This window comes from Pavona decussata, unplaced genomic scaffold (genome assembly GCF_977016875.1).
Source record: "Pavona decussata unplaced genomic scaffold, jaPavDecu1.1 SCAFFOLD_321, whole genome shotgun sequence".
NCBI lineage: Eukaryota > Metazoa > Cnidaria > Anthozoa > Scleractinia > Agariciidae > Pavona > Pavona decussata.
In genome coordinates, this window is record NW_028145711.1 from 1,202,501 (window position 1) to 1,216,765 (window position 14,265).

Here is a 14,265-nt window from a genome sequence, read left to right on the forward strand (position 1 = left end):
ATCCACGTTTAAGTTTTCTTGAAAAAATTAGTACACAGATAAGAATAGGGTAAAATAATATTGACCTTTACGGCTCTCATAAAACTACAGGGTAAACATGGTCACGTGGTCATTTCTGTCGTTTGCCGTAAACGTAATTCTAAATCTCTCTTATTATATAAACACCAATGAAATACCAGGCGAGCTTTCGCGCGAAAACATGATATCGTCACACGTGAAAAGAACACCGTTGCTATAGTTACATAATAAATAACGCCTTTTGCATTGATTGGTATTTCATTGGTGTTTATACAATAAACAGAACATGACATGGCCGCTTGGAGATACGAAGTTTCTCTTCTCGTGCAATCGTGTCACCGTGTGATCACAGACCTGTTTATTCATGCATTGAACTTCCCACGAATTTAGACTCCCAAGGGAGCCTGCCTAACCAATCACAAGCGTTACATAATTCCTATGACGTCAGGAATCTTAAACTTTCGACGGCGATAATAATTCCCAAGCTATCTAAAAATAGACTGATCTGTGAAAACGCCGTAATATAGGGTTGGTCTGAGAAGCTGCACGCTCTGAGAACTGAAAAATGTCTGGAAGGTTCAAACGTTTTTTTTTTCCAGCCGTTCCACACCAACCATTCAAACAGTTCCGTCAATTCACTTTGTGAATTGGGTGCTGACGGCTTTCCTACCTTGCTGAGCAGGACTAGGGGCTCCTGGCTGGGGTGCCTGTGGTGGCAACTGCTGAGAATGCCTTTGTTGCTGTTGTTGTTGTATCTGTGCCTGGTGTTGCTGTGGGAAATGGGATTGTGGTTGCGACACCTGTGACTGTGGTTGAATCTGTCCTGGGGAGGATGCTGAAGGAGACAAGTGACCCGCTGCTGCGCGTGCGCGCAGCTCGGCTGCCTTAAGCTGTTCTTGATGAAACTGTTGGCGCTCAGCGAGGAGCTGCTGACGCTGGTATTCCAACTGAATAAACGAAGAAGCATGTTATCATTTCATACTGATACTGCAAACGGATCTGAGGCAGCTTTCTCTTAGCCTGCAAAAAAAGACGCCTTTGCATCTTTTGTTTAACCAGCCACCAACGGAGGCCCTTTTCGCGGAGGGTGAAACAACGTTCAAAAACTCATTAATAATTCATAAGCCCGTTTACCTATCAAATGGTCGATAAAACATCACGTGCAGTGGTTTTAAAACCCGATAAAACCTCCTCCTTATAAGTATGCGGTGTTTAATGTTTTTCTCGTATGCTAATTTACAACGTTCACAAAAGCATCATTGTTATGAACTCTCTTGACACACGCTTTTCCAGGAATGTTTTTGAAGCCGTTCAAAAAACTCGCAGGACGTGTTTTATTGGGTCTAAAACCACTCGGCTGCGCGTCGTGATTTTAAATCCCGACAAAACACTGCTACTCGTATTTTAAACATTACGTACAGGCGTCTGCTCTTGTAGGCTACATTCTCTACATTCAAAGATTCTTTTTTTCGATTCTCTGAAACTGAACCAGTTTGGAAAACATTGCCAACCAGACCTGCAATTTAGGACCCAGTTCATACGCGAGAAAACAAAACGGAATACCCGTCGTCCTTGTCTGTGGTTCGACCAATCACAGTGTCACATTATCTTGATTGCTGTACAGTTTTGCTATAAACTCACCGCCTCGCGCTCCCGGTCCATGATGGTCTCAAGTTCTTCAAAGTGGCGAAGTTTGATTTCCAGTTTCTTCATCTGAGTCTCCACCAGCAGTGCCACAAGACTCTTGATCTTTCTCTCTTCAACTTGAGCCAAATGCTACGAGGAAAACAAACGTCAGGATACTTTGGCTAAAGATAAGAGTGTTAGGTCAGGAATAGTTATTGTAACGTGATCGCGTGATTGTGGGGAGTCTCCGTAAAAATATTGTTGCTTAGTAAATGAATAGAAACAAAGTTTGCAGTCAACTCTCGCCTTGCAGACACCTCGCTATTACGGACACCCCGATAATACGGACAGCAGCTTAATCCCCGGCAGAAATAGATTACAGACGTTTGATTGAAACAAATTCCCGCTATTACGGACTCTCGCTATTAGGTTTGAGCTCAGGAGTATCAGTAGTCTATCAAAATAAACGGTGAACGGAAAGTTCGTAGGTGATGCGTGACACTTGAAAATGTATATCTGATTGGATTGATATAACCCATCCTCAGGGTAGAAGAAAACCGTTCGGTTAATTAATAATTAAAATTGTGTAACGTTACTATGAGGGTGGGGTGGGATGGGATGCGGTTGAAGAAGGTATGAATTCCCCGCTACCCACCCCACCTCAATCGTATGCTACAATCTCTTTCCGGTTACGTTGGGTTTCACAGCGGCGGCTACCAAAGCAGAACCCAGGAGTAGCAACTTTCATTCGTACCTTGTAAACTTACTTTAAGAGTGCAGTGCGGTGGAAGATGTTACGAATCTCCCGCTACCCTCCCCCCTCAATGGGTGGGGTGGGGTGCAGTGCAAGATGCTCTGAATTTCCCGCCACCCTCCCCCCTCAATGGGTGGGGTGCGGTGGAAGATGTTACGAATCTCCCGCTACCCTCCCCCCTCAATGGGTGGGGTGGGGTGCTGTGCAAGATGCTCTGAATTTCCCGCCACCCTTCCCCCTCAATGGGTGGGGTGGGGTATGGTGGAGGACCGAATGCAGTTCCCAGTTCCCACCCCACTTAGTGGTATGTTATGATCTCCTTTACCTTGGCTTTCACAGCAGCCGCTGCCAGAGCAGATGCCGCAGCTTTGGCGATGTTTTCTTCGTTAATAGATTGACCTTTCTCTCCATTCTCCGCTTGAGTACTTTTCTCAGACACATCTTCCATCTGAAAAAAAAGAACACCACAACACGATTAAAAGACACTTCACCTGTATTGTATTGTATTGCACAATGTACCATCACATATATTCCATTGCGCATTTGCCACACATTGACATTCCAATCCTAGCAGTATGCAGGATATTTGTCCCATGAACCTAGTTTAATGGCCTTCACTCCCACGAGTCTCCTGTAGCTCAGTGGTAGAACATCCGAACTAATAATCAGAAGGTCTTAGGTTTGACGCCTGATAGGCGAACTCGGATTTCCTTTTTCCGAGTATGCCTGTTTCACTGACTGAAAAAATACATCATTCTCACGTAGCTCTATTGTTTTATAGGCCAAGGTCCATTGTTTCTGAGGAGCTTCACAAAGACAAAATCGAACGAATAACATGAATGTGGGTAGGCGAGAAGGCACGTTTCAACGAAAATTATTCATCTGACGCTATGAAAATACGCGCCGTGAGCCGCGTGACACGTTTCTATCATTTACAGAAGACTCCCACACTTCGATGGACCTATAATGTTATTCCAACTTACCTTGACATCTTGTGCCCCAGTCTCCCCTCCCTCGGGTCCTGTTGATTGACTTCCATTTACTTCCATAGGTTGAGGCGTTTCTTCTGAAAAAGAACACGGCTTACTGTAATCATTTACAGGGATCTGATTGAGTTTTGACAACAGTCAGTGCATGGACACTGACCTAGTGCCTGAATCTCGGTTAATCGTGGTCGCCATTTTGTATTTGCAAAATCCTAGCCTAACACCCACCCATTTGGTCCCACATTCTACTCTCCCCAATCCTCCTCTGCTTTTAAAATCAAAGTTGGCGACTATAGCGCTCGCCCAAAGTAAGACGCCTGCATTGCTGGCTAATGCTGAATAAGAACTTTGTCCCTACAGGAAAACTGCCTGCCATAATTAATCACCAGGGTCCAGTTGCTCGAAGCATGGTTAGCGCTAACCCAGGTTAAATACCATGACAACCTATAGGTTTTAATACCTCTTAATCAATGGTTAGCGCTAACCATGCTTCGAGCAACTCAGCCCAGGTGGTTATCAGCGAAGTTGCTAAGCAACAGCATATCCCTGTCCATCGTCAGTACTCAAAACACAAAAACTGCTTTGGACTCTCCTTACACTCTGCTTTCCGCGTGAATTATAAACCTTTCCTAATTTGAAAGAGATACACATTCAGCCTACCTGTGTTTGTTTCAGTGTTTTCCTGTCTCGTCTTCTCTGCCCGGGCGTTAGCGGCCTTCTTCACATGACTGTCAATGACAGCCTGGGGTATCTCGTCCTTCATTTCTGAAAATTTCTCTATTTATAAAGAACAAAGAAGGATAGAGAAGATTGCTTTTGACACTGAAATAGAGTTCAGTCGTTTGTTAATAATAATAGCTCTATTGCGTTCGACGTAGAAAGAATGCACCCCTAATTGCGTTTGTAGTGGAGATTATATGGGACAATCAATCGATGAACGAACGAACGAACGAACGAATGAATGAATGGATCTTGGGACGCGTATCTGGCATCCCCCGCAAATTTTGCAGGGGCGGATGACATCATCACCAACATGGCAAAGGAGACAGAGAGAGCCTGGTGACATCGAACGCACTACTTAATCTTTGATTAACACTAGTTTTTAAGCGTGAACTTATTAGCACTGCAGTGCTAATTGCGGACACTATAAATGAATGAAAGAAATAATGAAAACTAAACATAAACATCTTTGAAAAATCCAACCAGCAGAGGGACTTACCGTTGGTTATTTGCAAAGTGTGGCCGAGGATTTGAACAGGGGGCTACCATGAAACAAATCCGGCTAGTGGTCAGAGAGGGATCTTGAATCCGGGACATCCGGATTACAAGTCCGTGCCTCTAACCACTCGGCCAGGCTGCCTCCACTAGAATAGAAACATTACAGTATAGAGGCTTCTAAACTGACTGAGTTCTCTTTTTGCCACTCTATTACGGACGCTTAGCTCCGTTCGTCGGCGGTCTGCATTTTGAGGAGTTCAACTGGGGAATACTTTTTACGACACAACACACAATCTTACCCAACGCAGCTTTAGCTGCAGCACTTGCCACTCGCGGATCAACAACCGAAGCAAGGAAGGCCACAGTGGACATGATGGGGTTACCCTGCTGACTGAACGGCACGGGCTGGTGCGACAAAGGACCTAAATTGACAACACCAACAACAATAAATGGAGGGTAAAGAGAAGGGTAGGAAAGCTGGGTTAATGAAGAGTGTTTCGGAGGAAATAGAGCAGTTTTAAATTGAGTGTCGTAAAACCAAAACCAAAGTATTATACTCTGGGGCAGACTGGCCAATCGCAACTGCCAACAGATGCAAACAGCGCAATGAACCAATCAGAATTCGCAGCCAATAGACGTTAGCTGTGCCAAGCGCAGCTTACGTCTGCGAGCAAGTCACGATTGGTTTGGGTTTTGCTCCTCATTGGTTGAGAATGTGGCGCGAGTTTTGTCAGCCAATCACAGAGCGGAGAAAAGAAAAAAAGCAAACGCTAATTACTTTCGACATTCAATTGAAAAGCACTCTTTTCAAGGGCAAGGAGTAAACATATAATAGAAAGATTTAGGGTTATGTTTACGGCAAAGTGCAGAAATGACCACGTGATCATGTTTACCCTATATTTGCCGCTCGCTGTTTTCAGTTTCTCAGTAAAATTATGTAGTTTTGCGTTGGAATCAAAGGCCAGAATTATTTTGCACTATTCTCTCTTGTGTACTAATTTTTTTAAGAAAACATAAACGCGAATCTCACGTTTGCCGTTTGTCTTAAACGCGATTCTAAATCTATTGATTTATGATATCGCTGCGCTGCTCCAGGATTAAAATGACTTACTCTGACTGGTCCAAATTTTGCTATACAGACAGGTAAGACCGGTAAGTGTTTTCATAAAGACTAACATGTACTTAACGTATTAATGAACTTTTATTTCGGCTAAGAAAGATTTACTTCACATTAACACGGATGAAAAGATTTATTATCTCACCGAGCTGCACGTCCTCTAAGAAAGGGTCCTCGATTGGCAGCCGTAGAAAATGTAAAATGCATTCGTCTTGTGTGCGAGTTCCAACATGTTCAGCCACCTTGTTCCAGTCATCTTTGAACATTTCCAAGCCCTGAAGACATTGAGAAAGTACAAGGGCCAGTGTCACCCCATTTTCAATGTCACTTTGAATGGCCAAAAAACATATTTGTAATTATGGAAACGTTAAAATAATAGTTCAGTTTTGTTAACAATAACCCGACTCGTGCACAGAAACTAGTATCATTCATGTTTGTCTGCGGATGGTTAGGATGGAAATGGATTGCAACGTGAAAAAGTTGGCCAAGTTTCTCAAGTTCATTCTGAGTATTTAAGAAAAATTGGAAAGTGACAAGTATTTGTTGAAAATGATAGCAACCAGAGCTCTGGAATTGTCTACCAACGCCATAAACCATGCATAAACATTTTGGAATTTGATGCAATTAAAGCATTTGCAAATGAACAGAGCAGGACCTTTTTCTGCAACAACTCGGATTCGAAACCATAATTACAATCCTGGAACTGTAATTCTGCCCAAAACTTCTTAGCGCATTGAAAATCTGCGTGCGGAAATTTGTGATTCGGTCATTAAAACAAATATTAATGCCAGAAAACGTTTGTTGGTCTTGTTTTCCTTTCTACTTCGACCTCCCCGCCCTTGCCCACTTACAAATTCTCCTATGCCGCCCCCTGACAATGTTGAAAACAATTGAAGTGTTTCACAACGAAAACAATGATTGTAGTCAAATTGCTAGGGTTTTTTTTTTATCGTGTTTACAATATCATGCACTAATTGGCACTAAACGCAATACGAGAATCACTTGAGACGTCAAAAAGTCATGGCATATAACAGATGTTGCACTTGGCACCAATTAACCGAACTTCAGGTCGGATGGGTGGAAAACAGTGGAGCATATAAGGGCCTTAACCACTGCGACCCCAAATTACAAGTAAAACTATCCACAAACGCTCCACTCACCTCCAACAGTAGAAGTGTCTCTTGTTCCGTCCATTCCTTTGTGGCTGTTGCTGCCTACAAAACAAAGGATGCCAAATTAAAATCGTGATTAAATTTCTTAAACCTCAACTTCAGAAGAATTTAAAACAAAAACAAGAGGCTAGAGCTAGCCTGTACTTGTGCCGTTGGATTTGAAGCTACGGTCCTCCCACCCAAGGTACCAAAGGAAGAAAGAAACATTTCAGCCCCGCGCCCCTAATACCAACTTAAAGACGTTTTACAAAGACTCACAGAGCTTTGGAAACCTGTGAAAACCGTGACACGAAAAGGAATTCGAACGCCGGACATTTTTAGACTTGTGGCCTCATAGCACAAGTAATAAATCAATCATCTGCACCAAATTATACTGCAGTCCATAGCGGCCATTTGCATACCCACCTTTTGACTCTTTTTCGAAAGATATTGATCAGAACGAAGCCTGCAAAAACAAAGGTAAAACAGGATGAGTCCTTTATGGAATCTACTCAGGGCAGTATGATAACCCAAAGAATAATGTGACCATGCTTCTTCTCTCCTTTACAACAATCACGGAATTCCTACATTGCAAACAACCTGCGGATCAGAGGAAGCGAAGCCATAGACAACGAGAAATCCCTATTTTCTTAGGGACAACAGTAAAGCGAGCGAAACATGCGCGCGCGCAAATTGCCTCCCGCGAGGAGACGCGTCGCGCGAGGAAAAGAAAAACGCGTGTCGCGTTTCCTCGCGGAGGCAACGCGCGTTCGCGTGTTTCGTTCGCTTCACCATCTACCAACAGGGAGCACTCAAAGTCTAGCAAAGCCGCGAGTGAAACACAAAGCTAAGTGTTCAAATTCAAAGAGATAATGCTTCTAAGGAGACATGCCAACCAGCGTGCACATAAAACTGCTTGATTTGAGAATTTATTTGTGTTTTTTATTAGCTACAATTTCTCTTATAATATAGCGAAGTAGAAGGAAAGTGGCTGTTGGAGACATTTGGTCATTTACGCGGTTTATACAGCATAAAAACATCCAGAATCCTACCCGAAGTTAGCGCCAGTCAAACTGCTCTTATGCGCCTCCTTTCCACCAAAGTCATCTTTGAACTGCATCATTTGTTGTGAGGCTGGAATCTGAAAGTTGAATACAACTTGTTTAGATGAATACAAATCTTTTTGCTGTAATGTTTTGAAAATTGAGCCGTTCATATTTGGTATGTTGAGCTGTTCACTCCTTTGAAAAGAAACTTCATTCCACATTGTGTCTCTTCACCCTGTGTTATAATCGTGTACCAGCGACATACTGTTGGGGTTAACCTACGATGGAGTAGCGTCCCATCCAGAGGGAAAAAGAAATAACCCTAGTACCTACCTGCTATAGATACGAGACAAGTGGCGGGTCTGAGGCCTATTTTCCAGAAAGCCCCCATAACATGCCGGGGTCGATAAGCGTTTTTCAAATCGTTTTGTTTTTTAATCGACTGTTAGTAATTTTAAGAGGAACCTGCCCAGAGCGTTCGATACTGGTTCGAAAGATTACAAACGTTTTAAAATCTAACTTTCAAAATAAATGAAAATTCACTCTCCGTTGAGGAACATTGTACACATCAAATAATTTTCCGGCTCGGTAAGTTATCAAAATTTTCGACAAACGGTTTCTCATACTTAAAGACAAAAATACACTTTATTTTACCTAGAATTTTTTGTGCAACTAGAGAAGCTACCACCGGTACCTTCGAGAACTAAAAACACATAAGAAAAAAGAAAAATGGCTCGTTCTCGCCGTTCAAGTTACACTTTTCACGTGGAAGAAGTCGAATTGCTGTTCAAAACCTTGCCACTCTTGACTGTATGAATTAATGTGCTGGAGATGAATATGAACGAGTCGAGACATAAGCACAGTTTTTGTTTTTTTTAAAAGGCTTTAACGTTTTACGCTAAGTTGTAGTTGTGGCGTAGAGTTAAGTAGGGAACTTTCAAACTCGTCCACCATGATTTAATATAACGACGATTTGACTAACGAAATGACAACAAAATAATTTGTTACAATACTGCACAAACCAAAGAAAACAATCTAAATTGTACAAACCCACAAAAACGAAAGAAAACAACAAAATACAGACTTACATATGTTTCCCCGATGGAAGTAATAAGTACATATAATCGCGCCCGATGGCTGGCTGAAAAGATGGTTTGCTCTCTAATTCTACGACACTTACAGTGCAACGTCCTCAACCGGGGCCACCGAAAAAACCGACAGTTTGAAATTTAAACAAATGTTCTCGTTTTTGATTAGTTTACAAACTACCAAAGCCAGACTCCTTTGTTGTAAACGTGACCTGTGAGTGGCTGATCAATGTTGGGTGGCCCCGGTTGAGTTCGTTACACTGTAAAACCCTTTCCAAGTTTAATTTACACTCCAGGCGAGACGCGTAGCCCTAGTGGGCCGTTGCTGTGAGACTTAATAAATGCAAGAATGTTAGACAAGTGACATGGCGTTTGATCACACCTGTGTCTTGGCAGGCTGGAGGGGCTGCAGTCCTGCAGGAGTGTCTGCTAACACATGGAAATGCGATGTGGATGGGGGACCCATTGGCGCAGGGCGACCATCCGCATCCACTTGATAGTTGATCAGACCCCACTGCTCCAGAAAAGCATGAACCCTGAAACGAGAAATACAGTGTAGGTCAGAAATGAGGTAACGTCGCACACGAGCCGCAGGTTGTGAATTCCGGTGGAGATTAATCTTGCTTTTGTGGCATGAAGCAACTAGGCGTTTTAACTCCATAGTTATTCCAGATAGTCCCCCCCCCCCCTCTTTTTTTAACAATTAGTTAAGCGTAATAACTGTGATGTGACTGAATGAGGGAAATAAAGCTTGCCGTTGTTGTTACTGCTCGCCCCTGGATGGAGTGCAAGGGTGCTAACCATTGACGAAAACCACCCAGATGGAAATTTTCGGCATAAATACGAAATGATTAAGCTTGTCTTAACAGAAGATGGATAACATGCAAAATGTATGAACATCAGCTGTAAATCCCAAAAGGAGCAATAAAAATGCATCAGTTTGACCAGAAGCCCATAATTTCAGAAGTGCTCCAAACGGAATGATGTGTACCATTTGATTTTCCAACTGGAATTTCCGGGTTTTCCATGTAAATGGTAAGCACCCTTAGTCTATCGCACAGGTTGCCCCAAGCAGTATGTGGCTGATTGCTTGGTTTATCAACAGTTTATAACTGAAGGTAAATAGACCACCGTAAAGAGATTTGAGTGCTGATGCTTCGGGCGTTAGCCCTCCGTCAGAGCAGTTTGCTGTGACGCGGAAGTTTGTTACGATGACATAGTGGATAGTACCCAGTTATAGACCTGGGTGAGGAGTGACACTATGGAGCAAAGACATCACTACCCTTGTCTCAAAGAAATGAAAGACTCTCGAAAACATTTCAACGTTCATTCAGTCTTCATTCGCTCATGCAGGGTTTGGAACTTACTGCCATCCCTTCCATTGAAGGCCTTCAGATTCAAACTTTATGAATACTATATGAATTCCCTTTACAACCTATACGAGCCCGATAATCCACGCACATTGAAATCTATACGCGTTAAGAGCAATATGGGTCGCACCCTCGATTGTCACCTGACTTGTTGTTTTTAACTGTTCTGTTGTTTCTGTTTTTAAGTGTTATATTTATTGGTTAAGCTGTTGTGATCTCCCTGTCTATACGCCAATTGTTTTTTGTATTTTGCCCACACTTGCATGACCTTTTCACGGCTTGAAACTTGAAACACTATGATTAGCTGGCATGTTGAAAGCTCTCAGGGAATCTCTTACCTTATGACAGCACCAACATCACCAGCCAGGTTTCGTCTGCAGGCTGTAGCCGTTAGATATTCTGTGGGGTTCAGCCTGTATGCATCCAACATGAAGTTTCGACAAGCGAGATACCTTAAAAAGTGCAAAAATCAAATAAGCAAAAAGTAGGCACTTATTATTAACATTACTGAGTATTAAAGAGATCATAGCTCTTTCAAAAACTCATTAATAATTCATAAGAGCATTAACCTATCAAATGGTCGAGAAAACATCACGTGCAGTGGTTTGAAAACCCGATAAAACCTCCTCCTTATTAGTATGCGGTGTTCAATGTTTTTCTCGTATGCTAATTTCCAACGTTCACAAAAGCATCATTGTTATGAACTCTCTCGACACATGCTTTTCCAGGAATGTTTTTGAAGCCGTTCAAAAAACTCGCAGCACGCGTTTTATCGGGGTTTAAAACCACTCGGCTGCGCCTCGTGGTTTTAAATCCCGATAAAACACTGCTGCTCGTGTTTTAAACATAACTTGATTGAGGTGCTTTACAAAATTTATCTACTCTTCCACATGTACTTTTCTAAATATACTTACACTTCCGGTGTCTTGGATTTGTTTTTCCCATTGAAAAATTCAGGCAAGGCCCTTCGTTCAATGGCATGGACACTAAAAAAGAGACAAAACAGACCGATTACTGCGGGAAACGAAATCACTTAGCTGAAGGTGCGCTACCCGCATACGTCCACAGAACAAAGTGGAAAGTAGGGTTGAAAGGTAAAGTTGTACTACGAGCCTGAGTAGCCAACAAGTCCGGAGCCTGGCCCGGTTTCTGTAGCATGAAGCAACTAGGAGCATTGCTACTCCCTCCTGGATGGGATGCTAGTCCATTGCAGGGTTACCCCCCGGTAGTATGTCGCCGGTACCCATTCTTAGCTTGGTACAGTAGTACTTTTGCACATTGAAAACCATGTTTTCTGGTAGACAAACTATGTTTTAACCATTGCAATGCATTGCGTTTTGAAGTATTTCTCTATGGGGCTGGAGACCGGGGGGTTTACCTCGGTGTAAAAACCTGTGAAGTTTTTCTTTGTTTTATTACTATTATGTTCGTTTTATCTATTGTTTCGACTTTTTTGTTTTCTTTGTTCTATGTCACTCGTGAACGTAACAGGTTTTTACACCGAGGATGAGCCAGACTGCGAGCTTATCAGAAAATCTTACCTTAAAAAAGGGGGAGCTTTTATGGTAATTATTTTAGTTTTAGTTACTTTACCATCAATACACTGAGTCACTGCTCTTTTTAGCAAACATGCGACTTTGAACCTCAACACCCAACCAACGATTGTCTTTCTTCTTACTTTCAATGACGAGTCGATGTCAACAACCAATAGCCCACAAAAAGAAAAAGTGGACACAAATCCACCCATTGCAGCGCATAAAAAGATCTTTAGAACACGATGATTTAAACGTCTCTGTTGCCTACGAAAAGACATCCATCCACTATAATGATTCACAGCAGATAACGCGGTTTGTATTATTCCCCACTACAGAAACTACGGGGAGACTGGCACGAGTGAGGGATTATGAGATCGTTTGGGTAGACGGATGAAAATTGCGCCGATGAATAGGTGCATTTCTTTCTGTGTTTCCTGAAGGCAAAAGTGCACAAAGCTACCCCATAGCAAATATTTACCTGTCACATTTATTCCACTGCGCATATCCCACACACTGACATTCCAATCCTATCAGTGTGCAGGATGTTGGTCCCATGAACCTAGTTTAATGGCCTTAGCTCCCACGAGTCTCCTGTAGCTCAGCGGTAGAGCGTCCGAACTTGTAATCGGAAGGTCTTAGGTTCTAGTCCTGATAGGAGCACTCGGATTTCTTTTTTCCGAGTATGCCTGTGTCATTCACTGAATAATACATCATTCACATTTATTCACCAGGCTTAAAATATTCCATCACGCATAAGCGTAGATGCCACACATTGACATTCCAATCCTTGCAGTATACAGGATGTTTGTCCCGTGAACCTAGTTTACTGAATAATACAACAATCTATTTACCTGTTGTAGTCAAACCACGAAGCATAACTGGGGATAATAATATGATGAGTCTGTTCTGTCAGATTTTCGTCATGTGGTTCTGTGTCAGGTACGTTGATTGGTTCTTTGAAGAGTCCATCTTTATTCTGGCTGGATGCAGGTGAGCCTGGTGCCGATTGTTCAGTGCTTTCCTCTGGCTGCTCCTGGGACAATTCAACGATAAAATGTGAATTTACCTTCAACTGGGTAGCTAAACAATTACGTTATGCATCCTCGTAGACCCAGGGGCAGATAGTTGGATCTGGAGGAAGTCGAGGCGGCTAAGTTTACAAGAATGAACGGGCCCAGCCGCTTTGACTTCCTCCTGACCTGACTATCTGCCCCTGGGTCTCCGAAGATGAAGGTTATGCTGTTCAAGGTGGCTCTAACGTTTGAATCAGTGGATGAAAATATGACCCCTTAAATAAAGGGGTAATACAATAGGCCTTATCACGGTTTTCGACGCCATTTTGACGAGTAGGCAAACAGTGTTTGTATGGAAATCCGATGTCAAATAATTTTCATAAAACATCGCTTCTGAAAAATTCATGAATTGGAAACTTTTGGCATTAGGAAAAGGATTTTAAGAAAAAAATTGGAGGGATGTAGCTGTGCCAGAAAGCGTCCAGTCGTGCTTTGAACTTTCCATACATTTCTCTGTATTTTTTTCCCGCGAGCTATTTTTAGTAGCAGTTTACGGCTGGTTCGCTATACAGACAAATGTATGGAAAATTCAAAACACGACTGGACGCTTTCTGGCGCAGCTACATCCCTCCAATTTTTTTCTTAAAGTCCTTTTCCTAGTGCCAAAAGTTTCCAATTCATGAATTTTTCAGAAGCGGTGTTTTATGAAAATTATTTGACATAGGATTTCCATACAAACACTGTTATTTCAAGCCTGTTTGCCTACTCGTCAAAATGGCGTCGAAAACCGTGATAAGACCTATTGTAAAAGCTCCCGTGTTGTTTATACAGAGTGGTCCCAACTGGTGAGTCTGTGGATGCAATCCTCAACTGTGAGCATTCAAATGATAGCTATATGTAATAAAGAAAAACACGACACTCCGGTAATTTGTTGTTCATTTCAGACTGAAGATGGCAGAGGTAACTGCCGAAACATGTCTGTAAAACTCAGGAGTCTCGTGTTTTTCTTAAAATTAATTTCCTCACTGCTTTTATCCAGACTATATGTAATAAGTAGTACATGTACTTTCCCAAGGTACTATCAACACCCAGGATGCCACAAAGGTTGCTAGTAAATCTGCCTTATTAATTATAATAAAAACGTTTTTGGTAAAGATAACTACAAACCTGTGAATCCATTTGACTTCCAGTCTCTCCCTCATCTGCATCAGGTTCCTCTGGTTTTCCTAAGATTGTGCACAAAATAGAGCATTTAGGGTTTAAATTGAATTAGAAAGATCCTGAAATCTAATTTTGTTTTCTAATCTACAAATTATTTGCATTATTGTGCATAAAAGTGATTA

General features: G+C 42.2%; 1 protein-coding gene across 1 annotated transcript in view; it reads right to left on the reverse strand.

Annotated features, from left to right (window-relative positions):
- The window catches only part of LOC146453948 (SWI/SNF complex subunit SMARCC2-like), a 28,836-nt gene that overhangs the window by 525 nt on the left and 14,046 nt on the right, over positions 1–14,265 (reverse strand). The window contains exons 19-33 of the mRNA XM_085096017.1: positions 14,090–14,148; positions 12,761–12,942; positions 11,289–11,360; positions 10,713–10,826; positions 9,387–9,540; positions 7,923–8,011; positions 7,297–7,336; positions 6,880–6,933; positions 5,865–5,994; positions 4,902–5,024; positions 4,045–4,161; positions 3,382–3,464; positions 2,724–2,846; positions 1,660–1,794; positions 689–965 (exon numbers count right to left, since the gene is read on the reverse strand). Of these exons, the coding sequence (XP_084952143.1) occupies positions 689–965; positions 1,660–1,794; positions 2,724–2,846; positions 3,382–3,464; positions 4,045–4,161; positions 4,902–5,024; positions 5,865–5,994; positions 6,880–6,933; positions 7,297–7,336; positions 7,923–8,011; positions 9,387–9,540; positions 10,713–10,826; positions 11,289–11,360; positions 12,761–12,942; positions 14,090–14,148 (1,752 nt within the window). The remainder of the gene's footprint in view (positions 1–688; positions 966–1,659; positions 1,795–2,723; positions 2,847–3,381; positions 3,465–4,044; positions 4,162–4,901; positions 5,025–5,864; positions 5,995–6,879; positions 6,934–7,296; positions 7,337–7,922; positions 8,012–9,386; positions 9,541–10,712; positions 10,827–11,288; positions 11,361–12,760; positions 12,943–14,089; positions 14,149–14,265) is intronic.